Source organism: Rousettus aegyptiacus, unplaced genomic scaffold (assembly GCF_014176215.1).
Source record: "Rousettus aegyptiacus isolate mRouAeg1 unplaced genomic scaffold, mRouAeg1.p scaffold_m13_p_6, whole genome shotgun sequence".
Taxonomy (NCBI): Eukaryota; Metazoa; Chordata; class Mammalia; order Chiroptera; family Pteropodidae; genus Rousettus; species Rousettus aegyptiacus.
Window position 1 is genome coordinate 87,734,584 of NW_023416309.1, and position 21,585 is coordinate 87,756,168.

The 21,585-nt window shown below is 32.7% G+C and overlaps 1 protein-coding gene across 1 annotated transcript in view; it reads right to left on the minus strand.

Annotated features, from left to right (window-relative positions):
• Nucleotides 1-21,585, minus strand: part of MED13 (mediator complex subunit 13) — a 94,474-nt gene that overhangs the window by 44,315 nt on the left and 28,574 nt on the right. The window contains exons 6-10 of the mRNA XM_016143388.2: nucleotides 21,301-21,495; nucleotides 20,590-20,752; nucleotides 20,282-20,392; nucleotides 11,353-12,036; nucleotides 695-908 (exon numbers count right to left, since the gene is read on the minus strand). Of these exons, the coding sequence (XP_015998874.1) occupies nucleotides 695-908; nucleotides 11,353-12,036; nucleotides 20,282-20,392; nucleotides 20,590-20,752; nucleotides 21,301-21,495 (1,367 nt within the window). The remainder of the gene's footprint in view (nucleotides 1-694; nucleotides 909-11,352; nucleotides 12,037-20,281; nucleotides 20,393-20,589; nucleotides 20,753-21,300; nucleotides 21,496-21,585) is intronic.

The window sequence follows — 21,585 nt, forward strand, 5'->3', positions numbered from 1 at the left end:
AAGCTACTGTTTTCATATTTACAAAAGGACAAAATTTTAAGTACCTAGTACATAATAAAGCTAAATAAAACTTCATGAAATGTTCTTTGTATTAAACATATTATTGGGTCCTTTTCACAATTTTACAGCTTTCAACTTCCAAATTTTATATTTAAAGCAAAAGACATATAAAACAGAGTTATCTTATGTTTAATACATCCTCAAATATTTGATATTTAACCTTTTAATCAAATTGATATTTTTATGTTCCATACTTTATTAATATAACATCTCTTTTAGGGGCACTGTAAGTTCCTGGTTCACATATTAAAAAACATTATTTTATAAACTCAGCGATATGTATTTTATTGTCTTTCTGAAAACCATTAATTCACAGAACAGTATATTTTAACTCAGTATCAAAATAGTTCATTCACCTAAATATCCTGATTTCAATATAAGAGAAGTTAATGAACTTTCTCCAAACCCAAAACTTTTATAGTTATGATAAAGATCTTTTCATTATCAGAGACCAGCTATAAAGTCCATAGAAGCTCTGTACTGTGTACCTGATTTACTTATGTATAAAAAATTATTTTTCTAAGTTAAAATGATGATTTCATTCTATTTTAAAAGAAAATAAATGAGAAGTGTGGTACTATATGCAGTACTACAAATCATCAGAGACCCTTTGGTGTAGTTTGATTTCTCTTACCTTTTGTTTTTTCCCAGTTTCTCTCTCATTATTTTGTCTATCTTTCTTATCAGGGAAAAGAAATTCCTCGTCTCCTTCAACAAATGCATATGGATCAATTTTAGGTTCTTGTTCTGCATCAGATGCTACTGAGGAAAGATACTGATTCTTAATTTGATATTGCTGCACTAATTCATCAGAAACTTTTAAAGGTTTCTTACATTGCACCATTAACCTGCATTAAAAAAATCAGAAAGTTAATTATATTTATTCTCTGTAAAAGCATAAAAAAATTTCCAAAACAATTTCAGTATCTTAAAGTTCTTAGAATTATTTAGAGACCTAATCTGCAATCCCTCATTTTACAAAGGAAGAAATTGAGGCATGGAAAGGTTATGTGATCTACTTACACCTCAAATTTAACAACAAACGGAGTTAAAACCCAAGTCTCATATCGTTATGTTCTTTTTCACTAAAATATGTTGTCTTTTGGTTATCCATTAAGTTCCACAGTCCTCAAGCACACTAACTTGTCAAAATCCATTCACTTAACAGGATTCTTAAACCTAAATTGTTCCAGAACAGGAATTCTCAAAATGTGAGCTTTATAGTGGGACACTATACAACTTTTTTATTTTTATGCAACTTATACATTGATATAATGAAAGTGATTATTCTTTTCCTATTGCCATGAATGAATATACTTCAAGTTGAAAAATTTTAAAGGCCTGATCTGTTTCATGAAAATAGCATTATTCCTATTGCTAATTCTGGCAAGATGTTTTATAATGGAAAGAGAAGTTTCAATGCTAGTACTTTAGAGGTTTTTTCTAATCACAGTGGAAAGGTCAGTGTTGATAAGTCTCTGGTTCCACATAGAGACTAATAAACATGTTTCTCTATACGCTCCTAAAATAACCAATAAAACGACAAAGGATGACAGAAAGAAAGGTGACGAAAGCAAAGTTGGAAAGATGGACTAGTGGAAACTGACAACAGAGAAAGCTAAAAGTCTAGGACTAAGAGAGGGAAGCCACAGCAAGCTGATCTGCGTGACAGAAACTTGGAAAGCATCAGAATTTTTATGTCTCTGAAGACTGCGGTGCTTCTGAATATAGAATGTTTCGTTTTTAGTTTGTAGAAAACACTTAGACTCCGAATTCAAGTTCTCTACAGCTTGCAAGGCTCGGATTCTTGTGCTGCCAGAACAGTGGCGGTGAGGCTTCTAGTCAAATCATGTTCAAAATCCTGCAATGACCATTTTACTCTGAGTACAAACCAAAGTCCTTGTAACATCCTCCACTAAAGCCTACCATGATTTGTCTCTTTTCCTCTCCAACTTCAACTTCTACTATTCTACTCCTCCCTTTCATTCTGTTTCCAAGGGCTTCCTTGATGATCCTCAAAAAGGCCAGACACTCTCGTGGCTGTTCTTTTTGTTTGGAACACTTTTCCTTCAAATACCTGCCTGGCCAACTCCCTCACTTCCTTCAAGTTTTTGTCATCTTAGCTATGAGACCTTATTTAAAAATGCAATATGCCCAACTGCCTCAACACTGATCCCTCTTATCCTGCTCTATTTTTCCCTCCATAGCACTTAAGTTTTAATATACTGTGTAATTCACTTATGTTTATAGTTGAATGTGGCTCCCACTAGAATATAAGCACCTCAATACCAAAAATCTTGTCTTTGTTTTCTGAATTATCCCAAACATCTAGAATAGTGCCTAGCATTAAAAAGTGCTCAATAAATATTTGTTAAATATATGAAATCTAGAAGCCACACAGGACCAAGATGTTGTATTTACATTAATAGTCTTAAAACATAACTATCTTTTGAAATAAACTATCTCTATTTGTTAAAAAGTGATGGTGCTGCCACTGCTTATCTGTCCTGGATACTGACAAAAAGTTATGAGGTATGATTTGAAAGGAATGTAGGTACTCTCTATTTTATGAAATCTTTATAAGGGATTATTGTAGTACATTTTCCTATTCACCAATGCCCAGCACTAAAAACACTCTATACTCCATAAACTAAGGCTGAATCTGAGGCCATCAAAAGAACAGATATTTTCTACATGTGCTATCAGATATCAAATATGTCATTGTTATTCCAAATACGCCCCAGATTAATCCTCTCCAAAAACCTGAAATCTACAAAAACTCTCTTCTATGGCAATATAGTGCTAACACAACTGTCAATGGAGATATGTTTTACAATTATTAAAATAGTTCTGTTCTATAAACATTTACTTATAAAGAGTTGCTTTGTATTGTAACACCTCACCATGTTAGACCCTAAAAAAACTGTTTGCTGAATTGTCTATCAGATACTAACACAATCTTCTCAAAATAATATTTCTATCAACTTTGACATGTATTTTCTTATTTAACACTTAGAATAACCTTGTATGATAGGGAATGGAGGGTATGCTCTTTGACTTTGATGTGGAAATTATGTAGAAAGAAATGGCTTGTTAAGGTCACATAGTGGCAGAGTTAGGGCTGGAAAAATTTTAAGGATACATATTCAATTAACTATTCATAGGGAAAAAGAATAAGAACCCATTCCTCCTCCCCACCCCCAACAACCTGAAAGATACTACTACTCTGTATAGAGGTGAATAAAACAGTTTTTTATATTAATTTGTCCTCGGGCAGAAGCATTAAAAATCGCCACAATGTTTACATAGGTAGTTATTAAACTAGTGTGCAGTAACATTAAAAGGACCAATCTTACTGCACAGGGCTCTATTAAGAATAAAAATGAGTAAACCAAATGCAATACCTAAAAACAACTTTTTCTTATTTTATTGAATGGTTCTCACAGACATTGGGATATGCAAAAAATTTAAATATCGAGAGTATCAAATCACAAATTTAAAAATATAAATTATTCACATTACACATCCTTCTATATTTAAAGCTTATGAAAATAGAAATAAAAATCGTGATTTTTAAGAGATGCCAGATTAAAAAAATCAAGTTATCATACGTCGTTATCCAATTATATAGAATACATATACTTTTGTGAACAGAAACACCACCCTTCCTTTTCTAAAAGGAACTTTCATATATAGCCAAATAGTAAAACTACAGAGATAGTTTCAATCAGATATAAAGCTAAATACAGACAAACTGGAAAAGGATTAAGTACAGTCATAAACAGGAAGCTTTGCAAAGCCCAAAGCAAATTAAAATTACTTTTATATTATTCGTTAATCGTATCTCCTTCCTTTTACTATGACAACAGTAACATACTATCCTAAAATCTATTTGTAGAGAATTTAACATGGCTTATAGTAGCATATGCTTTTATGCCTTTGTTTAATTAAAATTCTTCCAGACAAAAAAATGACGATATTTTAGAACTGACGATTATTAGAGATAAGCTATAGAAGAAAATGTTAAGGAACAAATAAATTTAATAAATCAAAATCCTCTATTTTTTAATGGTACCTTTTCTAGTACCATCTCTAATATTCAGAATCAATCCTTAAACTGAGTCAAGCTAGCTGTCAAAAGTATAGCTTTAATGCAACAAAATAAGGTATCGAATACGGAAGAGTTGATAAAAGTTAAAATATTTAGAAGACAATAAATCAAACAAGTTTATTTCATGGACTTCTATGAAACAAAGTAATTAGAAACTATCTTCTAGAGATCAAATAATGCATTCTCTAGCTTCGTACATATAATACATATCTGCTGATACAAATATCACTAATACAACATAGGAATGTTATGATTAAGATATCCTGATGTATCCTTATTAAAGACATAAGAACTATGCTCAAGTACAGTTCTTTCTTTGCTCAAGGTTTAGAAAGGTTTCCCTCTGAATCAGAATAGTACACCATTTTAAGTAATCACAAATTCTACTAAAACTACTGCCAAATGCTTGAAAGAAGAAATTAAAATATAACTATAACATTCCTTGGCAGAAAGTTTTCTATCTTTAAAACTTACAAGGTCTCAAACCACTATTCTGAAATAGATGCTATCATTAATAAACTAAAAATAATTAGAAGCAAAAAGAAAATATTTTCACAGATGTATCTTGTATGTGAAACATGCAATCTCTCTCTTCCCAACTAAATTCTAACAAATTAGAAAAGAAATTTTGATTTAAAACAGCTACTAAAAATTTTGGCGTCAACTGCTGCACATGGAAGTCTAAGAATGAGAGGTGCTTAGAAATGATGAATTCACTATGTACTAGTTGGGCAGCCATCACCACCTAAAACTGATTAGAAAAATCAAGTACTTCTTTCATCCATCCACCTATTATGGAAACAGAGTGCTACCTTTTAAGATCAATGAAGAGAAAACTTCACCTATTTATACCAAATGAAAATTGAGTATTCACTTAACATAAATAAAACAAAAGTCTAAAATTTTCCTCCATTTTCTAAAAAGGCACATACCTGTAAAAGTCAACTATTATAAATAAACTACTTTTTAAATTTCTGATGCATTATTGCTCCTCTTTGCATTCTATATATACTATGGCTGGGTTCATAGTTTCCTCTCCTAAGCTTCACACACATGATCGCAACTGCCTGATGAATCTCTAAGCAGACACCTCAAACTGAATTCACAATTTTATGATGTATATACATCCTATGTGCACATAGCTAAAACTCATACAGTATGCAAAGGCGTAGCTGAAATGAATATATTTCCCAATTCTTCTCCTTCAAGATAATAATGGATTACTGTTTCTATTACATTTAGGTGGGAAAATTATGCATATACAATATACATATATATATATATACTGTATACTTTGTTTCTAAACTTTATAACTTATTCAGAGATCTTCCCATATTAACCTATACAGATTTCCTTTGCTTTTTTAAATGACTATGTCATTATTATTTGGCCAGACATTACTTATTTAACAAAATTTTACTTTCATAAGGTACACCAAGAGTTACCTTCAAGGTACTTCTATTTTTGAAATGCCTCTTTTAAAAAAATAATAAAAATCAAGTTTAAGATTTAGTACAAAAGTGGAAAATAGGTAGTAGAGAAGCCATTAAAATTTCTCTTTCTCCTCTTTCCCTCTCTTAAAACAAACATGCTGGTCTTTAACTCTTCTGTTATCTTCCTACTTTACTATTTAACTAGCTGGCAAAGTTCTTTAGTCTACTCCACAAAATCTATAGATTCCATACATCTCTATGATGTACTTCTTCCTAATTTCCTAGTAAGTGTCCTGTATCACCTTACATCTGAGGGATTCAAACAGATGCCCAAAATGATCTCCTTCCATACATCTATACCATCCCTTCATTTCAAACAGTCTTTCAATAATGCTACTACTTGGTAATATTTCTAAAATCCTTATTTTCCAAAACCCTGTTATTTTATCGATCTCAAAATTAACTTGCAACAGTGCTCCCCTACCATCTCAAGAATATGTAAGCTTATGAACAAAATTTTGCCATTCCACTACATAACCCTATCGAACTTTCCAGATCTGATTTCTCATCATGACACACCAAACTACTAAGCAGCACCTTATAATCTATCCACACCAAACTACATAATGCTCTTGTATTCTTCATAAATGTAAATTATTCCCCACTCTGGCTCTGTAGTGTGTGTGTGTGCGCACGTATGTATGTGTGTATGTATATATCAGAGAATGTAATGTTATTTTCACTTAAACTATAATTTCATTTAGGGCCAAGACCAAATATATTTTATACCCCAACAGTGCCTTATAACATCTTGCATATTAGAGAAATTTCAGTTTATTCAAACTGAGAAAATGTATCTGAGGAATATAAAAGATAAGCTTTCTAAGAAAGTAGAAGCTGCAACAGTCCTCTAATTAAATTCATTAAAATTAACTGCTATATATTTAAATATATTTTCAAAACCCAAAATATGGAAAAAATAGAAATTTACAATGACTGGTTAATATGAATTCGAAATTTATCCATATAAAACAAACTGAGTTTCTGAATGGATTATTCTATGACTAAAAAGATGATACTACATCTTTAAAACTACAGAATGCTTCTATAAAAAATTAAGATTGTTTAAATGTCATAAAGAGTATAATCATAATTCACAGAACTTATTTTAATGAGAGGGAACATCATATGACTTTTTGTCGACTGGCTTTGCCACTATCTATAAGGAGATGACTGATCCTCATGACATCGTATTTCAAGTAATATAACATCAGGCACCTGAATTACTAAATTATTCCAACAAGATTTTAACTATGGGAGAAAATAAAATTGTATTATTAGCATACTACAAACACCTGAAGATCATGCCAGGCAATTTACTATTTTGTTTTTTGTTTGTTTTTTGGGGGAAGGGGGGCACCAAAATAGTATGGGGGATCTCCCCAGTGAAACTAATCAGTAAACATGTTTGGTCTGTCTAATTTAATAACTTACTCTAGAATTCAAATTCCTGTTATAAGTTAATTGTGACATTAAAGCACCTCAATACTATTAACTTTTGGGGCTAGATAATTCTTTGTTGTGGGAGACTGTCCTATACATTGCACCATCCCTGGCCCCTAACTACCAGATACCAGTAGCACACCCCTAAGTTGTGACAACCAGAAATGTCTCTAGACATTGCCAAATGTTACCTGGGGGTGTGCACGTATGGGAATAAGAAATCGCCCCAATTGAGGACTACCGCCATAGAACAATAACTCTAGGAAAAAGACAGATTCATCTAGATGATTAAAAACATAAAACCAAAAAACTTCTAACCTATCATGTATAGAACATTATATTTAGTGTTTCTTAATTCATACAGCAGCTAAGCCTCTGATGGTTGACTTGTGATATTTACCATATTCTAATCTATTACAATACAAAAACGAAGATTCTATCTAAAATTGAACTGCGACACAATATACATTTCAGTAACTAGCATAATCAAAACAATACTCGCGTGAGACACAGAACTCAAAAAAAAAAAAAAAAGAAAACCCTTTTATTCAATTTTTTCTTTTCATAGGGCAGAAAAATGGTGACCAGGAACAAGCAAAAGCATGTTATTTCCTTAATTTACATTCTACTCTGCATGCTACCTTTCTACATTATGCTTCTCTTTGTTATTCAGTCAGAAAATGTCAAATAATTTTAAAACAGATTCTAAGCTTTAGCTGTATTAACTTCTCGGACACCATCATTTCACTTACGGATGCTCATGCACATAAGCAGCAAATACACTTAAAGTTACAGCTAGAATTCTTGCATCTTAGGAATATAATGTGCCCATAAAAACTCAGTTTTCAAAACTGAAAATATTCATGCCACTACATTTTAACATACTTTAAATAAAAAAATATAACCCAGAAATAAAAAAAGTTTTAAAATCATAAAGTAACCTATGGCCATACTGTCATTTCATTCACCCAAACATTTGCTGAATGTCTACCATGTGCCTAGGATTGTTCTGGGGGGTTGGGGTGGTGGTGGTGTGTGTATGCATTTATGCTGGAGAAACACAGCTGTAAATCAGAGTCCTTGACATGGTAGAGCTTACACTCTAATAAAAGACCATTAGCAAATACATAATATAATTTCAGATAATGATATATAGAGAGAGAAAATGAAAGAAATGTACAGCAGAGGCAGTGAAGTGAGGAGAAGCTACAGTTTAGATCAGGGGTCCACAAACCCTGGCTGGTCCATGGCCTGTTAGGAACCAGGATGCACACCAGGAGGTGAGTGGTGGGTGAGCAAGCAAGCAAAGCTTCACCTGTATATGCAGCTGCTCCCCAGAGCTGGCATCACTGCCTCAGCTCCACCTCAGATCATCAGGCATTAGATTCTCATAGGAACACCCAGGCCCTGGTGTCAAAAAGAGGTTGGAGACCACTGGTTTACGGAAATACCTCCTGAGAAGATAACTTCTGAGCAGGACTGAATAAGAAGGGGTAAGCTGTTCCCCCACATCTGTACTGCAATTCTAAAGGCCATTAGGAATGAGCTTGGCCTTTTAAAGGAATATCAAGGAAACTGGTGTGGCAAAATCAGGAAGCAAATACAGCAGTACATAAAAGTGAATCACCAGGTAGGCAGGAGGCTGTGTAGAATGTTACGAATGAGGGAAAAGGTTTGGATTTTATTGTAAGTATAAAAGGAAACTATGGAGGGTTTTAAGGAAACGTGTAACATAGTATTTAACTTAGAGTGATCACTCTACACATAATACGTAAAGAAATACAGAAATAAGAATAACAGCAGCTTCAGATAAGAGTTGAGGCCAGTTTAGATTTTTATATTACATCTAGCACAGATATTTTCGGTCTTTTTAGATTTGTTTCTAAGACATCATTTGCTTTCATAAGACTTGTTGACTACTAAATAAGCTGTCTTCCATGATCATAAGGGTATCCTGAAGTCCTCCAATTTTAAATCCAGATTAATTTTAATAAAAAAAAATCATACTAGAAAACTTTTAAGATTCAAAGTGCTAGATGGAAGGAAAAAAAGATTAAAAAAGGAAAAAAACCACAAAGTACTAGATGAAGCAATAGGTTTGTCTAGTAAAATAGTAATCAAGGAATTTAAAAGAAAGTAAATCTTTAACAGTAGTGATAAATGAGAAAGAGACTATAAATGGACCAGACATTTTACTTAGCCTCAGGGAAGATCAAAATCAATGAAACAGAGCAGAGAAAGTTTGTAGCCTAGAATATGAAAGAGTGGGCTATATGCAAATTGTATAAACAACAAGAGAGCCAAACCACCTCGAAAATCAGAGAAAATCAGGGCTTATATCTCTAGACAGAAATGAAAAATAAGAGCTGAAAATGAAGGAACAGGGAAGGTTCCTCTTAAAAGAAAAATGAATGAGCTACCTGGTGAAGACCCAAGATCTGGCATCTTCTTCATTCTGGAATTTTAGGTACAAGGCCACCAAAAACATTCCTTACCATAAAGCAAAGTGTCTGGAACTGATACAGACGATACACCAAAATAGTTACTGAATGAGTAAGGAAGGCCTACCAGTTAACAAGGCCCTGAATATGTACACAAAATTTCCAATTAGCACCTCTGTGTCCTCATTCTAAAAGGTGTATGGAGAAACGATAATTATGAGAAACATGGTAGCATAGTCCAAAAAAAAAAAAAAAAAGGACCAAAATAAAGATGTTATTTTTCAAAGTTTAGAAAAATAAAACATGAGAAATAAATATTAAGACTTCAAGGGCTAGAAGTTGAGAAATCCTTTCAGAACACAGTTAAAAAAGAAGAAAAATGAGAGAAAATATAAAAGTTCAACATCTGAATTGTAGAGGTTCCACAGAAAATGGAAAAAAATTAGAGACATTATCCAAGAAAGAGAATTTACAAGTGATAAGACCAAAAAAAACCCTTCAAACTGACCCAATCCTTCTCAAATGCCCACTCAGTAAAAGGATAAAACAAAATATCACTATATCTACAAATATTCTTATGGAATTTAAAAATTCTAAGCTAAACAGAAGACTTTAAAATCTTTCAAAATGGCAAGACTGATAAGAGAAGGAATGTAATCTTTATACACTACTTGGCCTTGCACTGAATGATAGTTTTAATGGAAATAATGTTTTGTGGGTTGATTTTCAGTCTTTAGAAAAATCTACAGATAAAATGCAAAAGACTTGTGGGACAAACTAGAAATGTAATCAAAACAGAGGAAATAAAGGGAGATTTGATTTTTAAAAAATGCCTACTTCTGCCTCAAACATCAGATGTAAAGAGGATAAAGAAGAAAGACTAGGGAAGACAGCTGCAGCACATAACACAAGATTAATAGCTAGAATGTGCAAATAAATAAGTAAATAAGTAAATAAGTGGACTGAAAAATACGAGGTATAAGCAATTCTTAGAGGAGGAAATCTAAATGTCCAATAAACATTTTAAGTGGTGCTTAACGTCACTAGGAATCTGGAAAACATGTAGTACGACAATAAGATGCCATTCTGAATGCAAATTAGCCAAATTAAAAGTCTCATCGTACCAAGTACTGAGGAAAATGTAGAGAAACAGCCATTCTCATGCACTGCTGGTTGATGAGGGTGTAAACTGATATCATTTGAAAAGCAACTGGTCAACAACTCAATGATAAATATGGACATATCCCACGGCCCAGCAATTCCACTTTAAGATGTATTCCCTAGAGAAATTCTTATATAAATGTACAAGATAATATATACAAAAAGTTCACTGCTACGTCCTTTGTAATTGAAAAATTGAAAATAACCAACTTGCGTATCTTCAATACAGTAGATAAATGAATTATGGTATATTCAAAACAAAGAAACACTACAGAGCAATTATAATGAATTAACTACAGCTACATGTATAAAATCATGTAGATAAGTCATAAATACCAAATTTGAGATGGTAGAAGGAAGAATAGAGGAAGAAAAATAGTATATAAAGAGTTCTAATTGTACACAAAATCCTTAAGTTGGTTGATGGATAAGTGTTACTTTTTCCACTTTTTTGTGATTAAATTTTTTCATAATAAGGAGGTTCCTTGAGGAAAGAATGCAGTAAAAATTAAGCAAAATTAACACTTGAAGGATTTATTATTGTAAATCCTACCCTGAAACCAATTCTGGAGTCCTGGTATTAAGAACTTACATCATTTTTCCACCCTTAAATTATAATAGTGACTATTAAAAAAATACATACTCTGTAACTGATGTTACACTTTCATGTCCAAAAGGTCCAACTGGATCATCCTTGAATTTATCACTTGGAAGTTGAGGTGGTAAAAACTCTACGTCTTTTTTCTTTGGGACCTTGTAATACTTCCAGGCTACATTAGCTTCATCCTCTTCCAAGTTTACTGCTGTACCAACATATATTGTAGGTTCTACAGCTTCCTGGAATTGAGCTGGGAAAGACTGGGATAGACTGTCTATCCTATCTTCCACTGGTTTAGAAGGAACCAAGGGATCTGGTGTTGGCATTTGATAAAAATGCTGACTTTGAGGAGTTGAAGGTGTTTTAGTCACTCCTTCATCAACCACATCACATGGGTGAGGACTTAGTGGGGGTGGTTGAGGTGAATTTGCCATTTCACTTCCATGCATCTGAGGAGTCTTTGCTACATCATTAGTTCGGATGTTTGAAAATCTCACTTGACTGTCTGGAGCAGACATCACAAGTCTTTGGTTGGCTGAATCTGTGTCCATGACAACATCATCACTAATAGATATACGATGGTGAAAAGGAGTCAAGGGGCGTTTCTGTGGTTTTTCACTCTTTTCTTGCTTTTCATTGGTCTTGTGCTTAGGAAGTACTTGTTGTTGCTGACTTAAAGATAATGCCTGTCCTTGTTGTCCAGGATTTCTTGGTTTAACATTTTTGTGCCTGAAAAGAAAGGTTTAATAATTATAGCATCACATTATATCAGATATTCAAGTTAACACTATTAGACATTTCAGATATTTGTTTTTCACATATAATCTCAAAGTAAAATGATCTGTATTTACATGGAAAAGAATACTTTGTTCAGTGACCTGAAAGAGCACAGATCCATAAAAGCCAATTCTCTCATGTTCGTTTAATAGCTATGTGATCGGATAGGCAAGTGGTTTTAAACATCTTAGTATCTGAAGAGATAAGATTCTAGTTATTTTAAGATGAAAGGTATAAAAAAAAGTCTGAAACTTACTCATTTAGGAATGTACTTAGTATTTCAGTTAGTACTTACAAGTCGATGGCTTGGCTGAGCTCGGTCATCATCTACAATCCTACAGCCACTGACTAAAAAACATTCTCCCAACCTGAAGTTATAACAGTCTTGATAGCACTGGAATTGACTGATTTATGGGTCCCACAATATATCTACCTTCCTTTTCCTAAGGCTTACCACTACAGAAAGAATCAGCTGACTAGAAAAGGAAAATTCCTTAAAGAAAATTTTCCTCATAATGTGACACAATTATAAACTAAAGAACTTAAAGCTATACATCTAAAACTCTAATAATAATTTTGTTCAGAGTTAAGATTTCTTTCAGTGTAGTATAAATACTGTGCACTCTGAGATTTCCAAACAACTAATAGATATTTATAAAAAATATTTTTTAAACAAATAGAAAAAGTGTGGAAGAATGAGTTAAAGCATTCAGTATTCATTAGGGTTTTTAAGTTTTCTTTTAGGTTTATTTTATTAATGGTTTTGTTTTATGAGAGATAAGCAGAAAGTGTATTTAAAAAGTAGAGCCAGGCACATTTCAGAAGAAACCTCTCTATTGAGGGAATGTGCTGAGACACCTTTTTCGTACAGAGCCTGGGACACCTTACTGTGCATGGGGGGAAAAAGTATTAAAGTTATCAAAGGAAACTGGAGTTATGTCAAAAACTACTAGTACTGAATAACACAGCTTTAGAGCTACCTTGCATTTACAGAAATGCAAAAGAATAGGAAGAAGTCAAATGACACTAAAAGGACAAGTTAAAATACATGACAAACTGAGAAATCCAGAATGTGGGATATTCTATAGGACAACTGACCTGGATTCTCTAACCAAATCAACATCATAAAAAAGGGCGTGGAGGATTACAAGAGAAACCTTGACAATGTATACAACCAAATGTATACATTTGGATCCTAGTCAAACAAACCAAAAAGACGTTTCTCAGACCAATCTGTAGAGGGTATCAGATTTTATATATATATATATATACACACACATATATATGTATATGTGTATATACATATGCGTATATATATGTATATATATACGCACATAGATACACCTAAAAAGTAAGTAAATATATATATACATATATATGTATATGTGTATATATACATATATATGCATATATATACGCATATATATACACATATACATATATATGTATATATATATATTTACTTACTTTTTAGGTGTGATAATGATATTAGTTATATATGAGAAAATATTAACATATTTAGAGTTGCATACTAAAGTAGGAATAAAATGATGACATTTAAGATTTGCTTTAAAAATCTCAGCAAGAGTGCAGCATAGGGGACTGGCCAAGTAAAGTATTATATCTCCACAGTATTATGGAGTACTATGAGTTTAAAAGAAAAAATTAGGTGCATCCATATATGTGCTAACATGGAAAGTACCCAGGATAACTGTTTATTATCATGAAAAACAAGTTACAGAACTGTACACATAGCATGATTTGATTTGTGTGAAAGCAAACAAGAAAGGTCTACAGCTACATACCCACATAGGATGGAAAAATTGTAATTTTTAATATTCAGGTGAGTTATTTGGCTAATTTTAAGTAGCATTCTAAAAAACTTTAATAAAGGAATTGGTCATTAAAAAACAAACAGCAGGTCCTACTCAATGTATAAATGATCTCTTCTCTGACCATCCTCTCTGAATATTTTCAGTGACAAGGACTGACCACATTACCTTAAAAGGAAATGCATCCCAATGTCAAATTTCTCTGTTTAGAGAAATAATTTTTAATAAAAACTTGCCTTTTCTATTTCATAGTCATTAGTCTTGTTTCTAACTCTATTTCTAAAGCTGTGCTGTCCAACAATGGTATCCCGCAAGTCATATGTGATCATCAGGCATATGAAATGTGACTAGTCCAAATATAAATGCTCTAAAAGTATAAAATATACACCAGTTTTTGAAGACATGTTACAAAAAAAAAATGCCAAATATCTCATTGTTATATTCTGACTATATGTCAAAATAATCATTTAAGATAAATAAGTTCAATAAAACATTAAAATTTTTTTAATCATCCATAAAAGAGTCATAGATGATGAAAATACATCAAGTAAATATGGATACCGATATAAAAGAGGTCACCATTCAACTCTCTTTTGTGCATGTTTGAAATTTTTCATAACAGAATAAGGCAGAACTAAAATGCAGAAAAAAATAACTGGAGCAAGATTAGAGTTCCAAGGCACTTTTTGTTTCATAAAGAGGTACTGATTAACTTGAGACTTTAAGGGAAGTTAACACAATAAAGGTTTAATTCAATTAACAAAATAATTAAAACAATATCTAACTTCTAACCCAGTGGAAAAAATGGGAAAAAAAATACAAAACAGAAAGGGGAAGGAAAGGAGGGGGGGAAAAAACAATAAGAAGGAAGAGGCAGATCCTGTGGCAGTATCACTCACTTATTAATTATTCCAAAATTTTAATGTCTGCTATAAAAGTTCACAAAGTATGGTGTTCATAGACTCAGGAGTTCTACAGGGTTCAAAACCATCTTCCAAGTACCAAGACATTATCTGCCTTTTTCATTATGTTGATATTTAAAATAATGGTGGAAAAGCAATGGACAATAAAACTGCTGGCAACTAAACAAGGCAGTGGTACTGACTAGTAGTAGTAGCAGCCATTGTTTTCTTCACTGCCATATATTCAGTTTTTTTAAAGCCAGTTTCACTTAAAAATGCCCTGCATGAAGACAATAAAAACGATTAATTTTTATTAAAACTCAATCCTTGCATATAGTTTTTTATACTCTATATAAAGAAATAGGAAGTACACATAAAGCATCTCTGCTGAAAATCAAAGTAAATGGCTGCTTTGAGGATAAGCACTTGTATAATTGAGTTACAAGCTGAAGTAGTCACTTTTTTCATAGAACATCATTTGATTTTTTTTAAATTAATGACAGATAAACCATGGTTTTCCAGATTTGGTTATTTGGCAGACTTGGTTATTTGGTTCTCAAAAATGAACAAAATGAGTTTGTCATTTTAAGGGTGAACAAATAAAATTTGAGCTTTTAAACAAGATTTAAAATTTGAAAGATTTATAATTTGGAAAACTGTATCTGCCACTGTGAGCTTGACATCTACCAGTACTTAAAAGGTTTTTCTGACAAGATTGATAGTGATATTAATGAATGTAATTTTTAATACTATATAACAAAATGTGGATCTGCATAATTCTGAACTGATACCTTCCAAATGATCAATGCATGATGTTACAAAATCATGCATAAGTAAAAGATTCATTCGGTTACTGATGACTCGAGTACAAGAATTTCATTAATATGGCTTCAGATCCCACATTGAGACTAAGCTTTAGACTAACCGGTCAAATTTTGTTGTTGTATCAAAGAATATCCACAATTATTTGAAAAAGCTATTAAAATTCTCTTCCCTTTTCCAACTGCATAGCTATGTGAAGCTGGATCTTCTTCACATACTTTAACCAAGACAATATACAAAAGAATAAATGGAGAAACAGATGAGAATCTGGCTAACATCTACTGAGCTCAACATTGAAGAGATTTGCAAAACTAACAAATACCACTTTTTTAAAAAAAAATACAGTTGATTTCTATCAAAATATTTTATTTATGTTAATATGTACTGGGTTTGCTCTTTTTTAATAAATTAAGTAGTACTTCAATATTTCTCTAAAATAGATATAAACAGATGTAACCCCCCCAAAATAAAAGGGCTTTACAGTCCTCAATAATTTTTAAGAGTATAAAAATGAGTTCTGAGACCGAAAGTTTAAGAATTGGTCAAGTTATGCAAGGCACTGAAGAGAGAGAGGATCTCCAATAATCAAAAGTGAACTATTTGGTTAAATTCCAAATATACAAGGGATATAAAAAGTAAACAGCCATACATTCACTTAACCTTCTATAAGGGTAAGAAACTCATAATTCAGGCTATATACTAATAACAGTGGCTCTGAAATTTTGGTAACATTAAATCACAGTTCCTTTCTTCTACATATAACTTTTTCTAAAAGCTAGTCTTCTTTAGAAAGAACTGAACTGCATACTAGAACTCAACCAAATTGTGAATCTTTCTAAAAAAGTTGTCGTCAAAGCATAATCCAATGGAGTGATCCATTTATTCTTTTTCCTGCTGTTTAAGTTACTAGTATTTTAGTGTTAACACTTGAAATTTATTGTCCTGCTTTCTATTTATATAGCTTTCTAAGTGCTGATTTTCTTATAACCTTCCACCAGACTAAAGTAATGTTGGTCAATGTGCAATATTTAATTTCACTAATAGCTGAAAAATGCCAATTAAAACAATTTTATGTTTTCTAGTTACATTAACGGCCAAAAAAATAAAACAAAATAAAATAAAATCAGGGACAGTTCTGAGAACAGTAAAGGCACAAAAACCCAGCACTCTTATATGCAAAAAGTGGGAGTAAAATTGATAAAATCTTTTTGAAGTCATAAGAAGTATTTAAATAGTCCACTCACCCACAACTCTCTATCACATCATCCACCTAGTTTTATTTCCTTCCTAGCCCTCATCACTCTTAAATTTTAAAAGGATTAAGAATTCTTTTTAATTATCTAAGGAATTTCCATCATCATGCAGGCTTCATAACAGCCTTGGTTCACTAGTGAATCTTGAGCCTAGGAAATCTACCACAGAGTAAGTGTTCAAAAAAATCTAATAAATAACTGATAGTCACAAAAGTATTATTTTTAAAAAGTAAACACAAACGAAAAGCCTCTGGAAACAAATTATCTGTCCATCAAACCTGGAATGATTAAATACACTATGGTACTTCCATTCAATGGAATACCAAAAAGTTTTTTTAAATACGGCAGATCTACAAGTAGAATGGAAAGAGCTAAAACACATTAAGTAAAAAAAGAAGATGCCAATACATCAGTATTACATTTACATGTCAGGTGGAAAAACACATATGCACACAAAAATACAGAAAAAAGTATGGAAGAATAATATTTAACTGGCAAATAGTCATTTCTAGGGAGAGGTAGGATTTGGAAAGAGCAAGATCAGGGGAACTTCAGCTTTATTTGTATAATATAAATTCCTTAAAATCATATATACTCATGCAAATTTCTTACATAATTATTCCAATTTTTTTTTCAAGTCAATTTCTAATAGAAGCTAACATATCAGTCAGGGTCCAGTCCTGTCATCACACAGAAGAAATTTACTACAGAGAACTGGTTACGAAAAACAGAGGAAAGTAACGCAACCTAGATGTAGGGAACTTCTGTGACTTCTAGGACTGAAAGGACAGGAAGATGAATTAGTCTTGACGTATCACAAAGCTTAGGATGATGCTAGGACCTGCTCGGTGGTTAACTGGGACCATGAAAGAAAGGACTGCTGTTAATGGGACACAGAGCTGTTGCTGGCGTAGACTCAAAAAATAGGTGGGGAAATACCCTGGCTTCTTCCCTTTTTTCATCAACCAATTTTGTTAGTGCAACCCATTAGCCAAATCCAGAAAGCAAGGCTAATCAAATCACCATGTTGTACACCTTAAACTTACATAATGTTGTCAACTGTATCTTATTTTAATAAAGCTGAAAAATAAATAAAGCGAGGAGGCCTACGAAATGTAATTTCTTTCAACAGAAAACAGGGCAGGGAAATGTAGGAATAAATCTGACAGCAAAGTGGCTGACTAGCAGAGTGAATTATTATTGTGTGCTCTATCTTCTATATTCTATGGCAAGAGAGGATACATACATATAGTGGGCTCAAAGTCTTTTCAAGTTTTATTTAAAAACTAAATAAGATAACCATATTTGGAGGAATTAAAGGAGACACTTGTAGTACAAAATGCAATAAGTAAAAACGTAAATGATCAGAAACATTGTATTCACTAGAGGGATGAATTTACTAAAGCAAGCCACATGTACAGATTATATAAATTTCATTATGTCAAATCTCTCTATGCCTGGGTGGGATTTCCAGAAATAAGAGAGAAAGCAAGCTTTTAAAAATAAAATTTCAGCTTAAAGACCAAGAATTTAAACTTCTACTTATCTTAAACATATTTAAGTATTTTGAGTGTCTTCCTCCAAAACTATTTTAGGTAAATATACTTACGATCCACATCTTTTAAAAAGAATAAAGCAAAAAGTCTAGGTTAGAAACTAAAAAAAGAAGTGCTGCTTGATAAAAACGCTAATATATACAAGGAAAGCTCAATTTCATTTAAGTATCCTATTGGTCTTAGACCAGGGACTGGCAAACTTATTCTGTAAAGCAGGGGTCCCCAACCCCTGGGCTGCAGACAGGTACTGGTCCACACAATAGGAGGTGAGTGGCAGGCTAGGAGCAAAGCTTCATCTGCATTTACAGCCCCTCCCCAGTGCTAGCATCACCACCTCAGCTCCACCTCAGATCATTAGGCACCAGATTCTCATAGGAGCACTGGTCCCTGGTGCCAAAAGGGTTGGGGACCACTACTGTAAAGGACCTGATGGTAAGTATGTTAGACTCAAGGGGACATACAGGGTTGAAATTATTCAACCCTGTGAAAATAGCCATAGTTAATATGTATGTGGTTCTGTTCTGATAAATCCTTATTTTTCAACACTAAAACTGGAATTTAATTTTCATGTCACAAAATATTCTCCTTCAAATTTTATTCAACTATTTAAAAATGTAAAAATTATTTTCAGCTCACAGGCCATACAAAACATTGAGCCAAATTTGACCAATGGATCAACTTACTGACTCCTAGTCTCAGGCAAATAATGCCATGGATCCCTGAATTTCAGGACTAGGTTGGTTGGTTAGTTTTTCTCCTAGGTGGTTGTGGTTTTTAAACTCTCTTAAAAGACTGTTAAACAGGAGCTAATCTAGCCATATTTTTATTCCAATTTCTTTATCAACAACAGAGACAAGTCTTCAACAAAGTTACCAGACTTTAAAAAATTATACAGTCTCTAATCCAAAGAATCTATGTAAGGACATTCGATCTATGAAAAAAAATATACCTAAAAGGCTGTCACTGTATTCAATCAAACAGAATGTAAGAAAACCTAAGCCCTAACCTGCAGGCAAGGCATTCCATTCCTTTGAGTCACATCCATGACAAAAAGGGGTAGCCGACTATTTGCTCACAAGTCCTGATTAGTGATATCAATACCATTATGTGTTTACTTGATTGCAAATGATCTATCTTTAATCTGTAGAATAAAATAAATTCTAGGCGATATAACATTAATGCCTCTGATTACCACATTTCATCAAACACCCCAATATAATAAATATGACTGCGTAAAGAGTTCCATTCCTCTACTAATCTTTCAATCAATACAGTCTATTAGAGGGTTTCTATTTTTATAAAATAGCTTTGGTCCCTTGCTGAAATATATTTTTTGAACCTCATTACACCATTTCACCTACAGTTTGCCAAAAAAAAAATGTTATAAAACACTGCTGTAGAAACCCTATATTTATTATAAAAAAGATTGTGGAAATTTTTATCTAGTATATCATGTATAATCTTTTTTATGCGAACTCTTGGGAGAAATCTCTCAGGCACAACGCCACCTACGAACACTTCTCAAGAGAGGTGTGCCTTTTACCTTACAGATGCCACATATAACATAATCAAGTAAAAATTCTCTTTTATTTGGCTGTGTTCATAGCCTAGCTCTGATAACTGTGGAAGAACTCAAGGCATTCATCTGTATATACTTCTATAATTAGCTCCAAATTACTAAACTTTTTTCCTCAAATTTTTTCTTTTAAAAAATACCCTAACACACTGTTTATACAAGCTACCTCAAACAAAATGGGGTATAAGTAGTACTCAACAGTACAAAAAACTACCACACATATATACACAGATATCAACTAAAAAAAAAAATCTACCTCAAACAACAGCAATTTGTTCTTTGTGTGGCTTCAACAAAATCCCAGGATGCTACTTTATCAGCTGTCTCCTCTTCACACAGACCACCTGACGAAGCTGAATACTTCCTCCTAAGATTTGAAATTATAAAATTAAGAATTCATAAAATTTTCTGTAACCCTGAATTAAACATTAAAATTAAATTTTAAAGTATCAATTATCTGGATTAAAGAAAAGTCATATAAATGACTACTTATACTTAAAATGTCTCCTATTTATAAGTAACTATTGACATGCAATTTTTAAACTTGAAAATAAAAATACATACTTGTTCTGTGCTCTGTTCATATTGCATTCTTGCCAAACTCTATCCACCACATGATTTGCTAATTTTCTGGGTATTTTCCCACCATGATGGCTAGTACTATCCGAGTTGAAGCCATCAGATACTGAAGAAAATTTGACCCACTTCTGGGCAGACTGAGGATCAACTGAAAACAAACCAAAAAAAAGAGGCTGTAGGAGAATAAAGGTAGGTTTAAAGTAATGTTGCTTGGGTTTTTTAAATTAATTTGTGATACAACTTGCACCAACTAAAGGTAGGTCTACTGAAATTTTGAGGCAAAAAAAACCACGATACTTTAAATACAGAAAATAAAAAATGTGAACAGGGGATGTAAATTAGATGGTAGGATTATATAAATGTCGACTTCCCAACTTGGAGGATTAAATGGTAGTTATATAGAAGGGTGTTCTTAATTTTGGAAAATAAACTAAGTACTTAGTGGTGATAGGGCATCATGTATGCAGCTTGCTTTTAAATGGTTCAGAAGGAAACCAACGATATGAATGTGTATATATAGCAAGGGTGATGGAGCAAATGTTAACAGTTTGGGGAATCTGAATGAGTGAGTTCTTTGTACTGTCCTTACAAACTCTTTTAATAAGTTTAAATTATTTCAAAATAATTTTTAAATTAAATGTTTACTGTATTCAAAATAAGATTTACCACTAGAGATAATAAAGCAAATTAGAATACCTGTTTGAACTTCCTCAGGAGATGTAGGTGGTGTAAGAGTAACTGAAGACATAGCAGGATCTCTTGTGGAAGCAGGCACTTGGTGGACACCCAAGCAAGAAGTTGAACAGTGAGAGGATCCCACAGAGCTTGGAGTAGGAATGTCTGACTGAGGGACTAGAACAAAACATGCTGGGTAGATCATTCGGACACCAGCTGAAAGGAAAGAAGACAGGAAAATCAATTACTACTGTGATTGTAGTAGGATGTTTCACTCGAAAATACTATAATGGAAAAGTAGATACA